A 5,117-nucleotide genomic window follows, 5' to 3' on the forward strand; every position below is an offset into this window, starting at 1 on the left:
AATGGTTGTGTTACGCAAGCGCGGTCTATTTGCAGCGTGGAATTGGTTCATGCGCTATTTCGGACGACGTTTTTATTGTTATATAAACATCGCTGAAAATGCAACGTGACAGAATGTATTCTCAAAAACTACACGGTTTCCTTTTAAAAATACATCGTAGATTTTTCTAGCATGTTCTAGTACTTTAAGAAAATACTCGGAATTTAAGTGTTAAACATCATCATAAATCATATTGAAATTATTGTTCAATTATATAAAAAAAAAATACTGTTTCAAATTAAAATTCCATGATTAATTTCTAGTGATTTAAGAAAATATTCGGATTTAATTATGTTATTTCGAAAAACACAATAAATTAAATAGATTTTAAACCCTTATCCACATGTAAATAGATCCAAGCGTGTTTTGTAACATTTGTGTTTTTTTTTATATAAATGAAATAAAATTGTATAAAATATATATTAACATTTTTTTTTTCTGTTATCAAATGTACATAGAACGTATATAAATTTATATAATGATTATATTTTATCGAATTGTCTGTGAGTTTTCTTTTCTCAATGAGTATATTTAGATGAAGAAATAAATGAATATATTATATATTATTAAATAAAAAAAAAACTAAATAAATAAATATTGCCCTATTTTATTTATATTTCTTACCTTTGTACTTTGTAACTAATTTTCTTCTACTTTCTGTTTTCTTAGAAATGTACCTAAATGAATTGTTTCATAGTTATTATTATATATTGATTATCATTTGTGTAATTATTATTATTAATATTATATAATATAGTGAAGCGGAGATTCAGTAAGCAAAAAGATATTGTAAGTAACAAAAAATTTGTAAATGTTTGTATATGTAAATGTAATTAGAAAATTAAAAACAATGATCTGTACTGTATGGAAACGAGGAATTCAATTACACTTACATATATGATATATGTGGATATTTCTAATGAATTTCTTATTATTAATATTTGAATGAAATTTTGAACGGATGCCGTGTATAAATGAGTATTGTGAGCCGAAACTAAACCAGAAACATTATTATTATTATTGTAAATGAATTCATTAAAAAACAGTAAACGTTTTTCGTTGCATTTATTTAATTACTTATTTTAGACCCTCTTTTACCTACACAATTTATCCCATTTAGCATCACAAAATATAATGTGTGATTATCGAAATTCTCAAGTAAGTATTTTATATATTTTTATTAATATTGATATATAATTTTGCCATACATTTTTTTTTGTCTTTACTTCTTGACAACTTTTTTCATAAAGTAAAAGAAATATTATTTTTTTAAAAGGCAACAAGAAATTCTTCAGTTGTTTCTATTTCATTTTCGAAATTTGAAATATTTATTTTGATTTTGTCTTTCTGACATCTTTTTTTATAATAATAATTTGCAATATTTTTTACATTTATATAAATTTTAACTTTGTCTTTCTGACAATTTTTGTTGTATCATAATGTTCCTGCTTTTGAATATTGTCAGTAATAGAAAGAACAAATTCTTAGAAATTTCACTCCTTCAATGACCAAATACAAGAAGAAATTGTTTTTCTTTTCGAAATTTAAAAAATTTATAATATCTCAACGACAAAATCAAATTTTAAAAAAATATAAGTAATTTTTTTAAATTTTGAAAAGATGAAGAATTTCTTGTTGTCTTTGATCAATGAAGCATTGAAACTTCTAAGAATTTATTAATTCTATTACTGAGTATATTCAAAGACAAGAACATTATAATAAGAAAAAAATATGACAACGACAAAATCAAATTTTTAAAAAAATATAAGTAAATTTTTTAAATTTTGAAAAGATGAAGAATTTCTTGTTGTATTTGGTCATTGAAGGAGTGAAATTTCTAAGAATTTGTTCTTTCTATTACTGACAATATTCAAAAGCAGGAACATTATGATACAACAAAAATTGTCAGAAAGACAAAGTTAAAATTTATATAAATGTAAAAAATATTGCAAATTATTATTATAAAAAAAGATGTCAGAAAGACAAAATCAAAATAAATATTTCAAATTTCGAAAATGAAATAGAAACAACTGAAGAATTTCTTGTTGCCTTTTAAAAAAATAATATTTCTTTTACTTTATGAAAAAAGTTGTCAAGAAGTAAAGACAAAAAAAAATGTATGGCAAAATTATATATCAATATTAATAAAAATATATAAAATACTTACTTGAGAATTTCGATAATCACACATTATATTTTGTGATGCTAAATGGGATAAATTGTGTAGGTAAAAGAGGGTCTAAAATAAGTAATTAAATAAATGCAACGAAAAACGTTTACTGTTTTTTAATGAATTCATTTACAATAATAATAATAATGTTTCTGGTTTAGTTTCGGCTCACAATACTCATTTATACACGGCATCCGTTCAAAATTTCATTCAAATATTAATAATAAGAAATTCATTAGAAATATCCACATATATCATATATGTAAGTGTAATTGAATTCCTCGTCTCCATACAGTACAGATCATTGTTTTTTTATTTTTAATTTTCTAATTACATTTACATATACAAACATTTACAAATTTTTTGTTACTTACAATATCTTTTTGCTTACTGAATCTCCGCTTCACTATATTATATAATATTAATAATAATAATTACACAAATGATAATCAATATATAATAATAACTATGAAACAATTCATTTAGGTACATTTCTAAGAAAACAGAAAGTAGAAGAAAATTAGTTACAAAGTACAAAGGTAAGAAATATAAATAAAATAGGGCAATATTTATTTATTTAGTTTTTTTTTATTTAATAATATATAATATATTCATTTATTTCTTCATCTAAATATACTCATTGAGAAAAGAAAACTCACAGACAATTCGATAAAATATAATCATTATATAAATTTATATACGTTCTATGTACATTTGATAACAGAAAAAAAAAATGTTAATATATATTTTATACAATTTTATTTCATTTATATAAAAAAAAACACAAATGTTACAAAACACGCTTGGATCTATTTACATGTGGATAAGGGTTTAAAATCTATTTAATTTATTGTGTTTTTCGAAATAACATAATTAAATCCGAATATTTTCTTAAATCACTAGAAATTAATCATGGAATTTTAATTTTAAACAGTATTTTTTTCTTTATATAATTGAACAATAATTTCAATATGATTTATGATGATGTTTAACACTTAAATTCCGAGTATTTTCTTAAAGTACTAGAACATGCTAGAAAAAATCTACGATGTATTTTTAAAAGGAAACCGTGTAGTTTTTGAGAATACATTCTGTCACGTTGCATTTTCAGCGATGTTTATATAACAATAAAAACGTCGTCCGAAATAGCGCATGAACCAATTCCACGCTGCAAATAGACCGCGCTTGCGTAACACAACCATTCGAGGGATAGAGAGGTGGCGATTGTTGCCCCCCATCAATATCCTTCGAAAGCAGAAATCAATTTTACAACTCTCATCGGCTACGAAAATAAATTAGCTATGTCTAAACTAAACGAAACGAGAAAAAAAAAAGAGCACACCGATCGTCTGGGAACGTTCCGTGTTTATTTACAAGGGATTTCTTTGAAGGATTGTGGATAAATGCAAATTCAAATGGCACGCGAAATTGATAGGAAATTGGGAGTAGTTGAAGAGATGGGAAAGAGATCAAATGATTGAAATTATTATTTTTGTTTTTTTGAATGGAAGCATAAATTATCACTAGGTTATTGCGGTTTTGTTGTTGATTAAAGTATAGGATTGGATGGATGTAATGAAAGAATATGAGAGATAGAGGATTTAATAATTTAACTTATTTACATACACGTTCAGTCGATTACATTCCCTATGTGCTCTTGGAGTTGTGCAGCTCCTGTAGTTCCTCCTCTTCCTTGGAAAGTGGTATCGTGGAGTGATTGTAGAGGCCCTGAGCCATGAGCTGCAGGGCCAGAGGGTTCTTCTGACCGGAGGCCTTCTTGATCTTCGCTCGTTTGTTCTGGAACCAGATCTTGATTTGGGCCTCGTTCAATCCGAGCTCGGCGCTGAGCTGTTGCCGCCTCCTCTCAGTCAGGTACCGATTCTCCGCAAACTCGTGCTTCAGACGGGCCAATTGGGCCCCCGAGAACGCCGTCCTCGGCCTCTTCTCCTCGGCGGCAGTCTGGGCGGATCCGCCACTCCCGGCGCTCGGAGACGTCTTCCCCGTTGACGGTTTCTTCACCCTTCGTGTCCTCGGACCTGCAAGCACACAAACAAACAAAAAAGGGCTCAGCTCAAATTGCTTCCGGATGACTGGCAGAAATGGGGAAATTCGTCCAAGGCTCGCGAAAACGGTTAGCCTCGATGCGAGCAGAAATTAATTGAACCTCGTTAAGAATGAGCGGACCAAAACAAGCGAAAAGGAGTTACTGCTCCCCTGTGGCGCATTCAAAGGAGACAACAAAAAAAAATATATAATACGAGTGTTAGTTACGCAACGGCACCATTTACCCAAGTTGCATTACCAAAAACGCAAACGAACTTATTTTCAGTTCCCGTCGTTTCCACTAGACGCCTGCCTGCATTTCGTTTCCCCCCTTACAACAAACAGTGCCGGATTAAAACAAAATTTACAGTCTACTATGAGTTATAATCAATACAATAATAATATCAGAAAAATTTATATTATAATTCCAATAATATTTATTACTTTATGATTATTTTCTCTAAATCAATCGAAAATAGAAAAATCCCCTTTGTTAGAATTTATTTATTTATATGTACAGAATGTACTTTCTTTCTTATGTATTGAAGTTTGGCCAATAAATTATTATTATTATAATCAGAAAAAAAAAATAGTGTCCTTATATATTTCTATTATTCAAGAAGTTCATTCGTCTCAATGATTCCATTAATTATATATAATTCCATTGTCCCGATGAAGTTGTAAAAAAAACAGTTAAAAATTACCAATTGAAAATAGAAATAAAAATTTTCTGAAATTAATTTACTTATTTTCTATGCAAGTTTCTACATTAGTTTACTAGTTAGTTTAGATCAGCGGTCGGGGAACTTTTTTAACTATTCAGAATGGGGGGTAATATCGACTTACGCAAAAATATTTTGGGGTA

At 27.9% G+C, this 5,117-nt stretch overlaps 1 protein-coding gene across 1 annotated transcript; it reads right to left on the reverse strand.

Annotated features, from left to right (window-relative positions):
* Nucleotides 1-3,747: 3,747 nt before the first annotated feature.
* Nucleotides 3,748-4,245, reverse strand: LOC108559234 (homeobox protein E60-like; the record flags this gene model as incomplete). The annotated part of the gene is made up of 1 exon (XM_017916445.1): nucleotides 3,748-4,245. A coding segment is annotated over one exon (389 nt), but the record flags the coding sequence as incomplete, so codon positions are not given.
* Nucleotides 4,246-5,117: the final 872 nt, after the last annotated feature.

Source organism: Nicrophorus vespilloides, unplaced genomic scaffold, assembly GCF_001412225.1.
Source record: "Nicrophorus vespilloides isolate i.1.1-1 unplaced genomic scaffold, Nicve_v1.0, whole genome shotgun sequence".
Lineage (NCBI taxonomy): Eukaryota > Metazoa > Arthropoda > Insecta > Coleoptera > Silphidae > Nicrophorus > Nicrophorus vespilloides.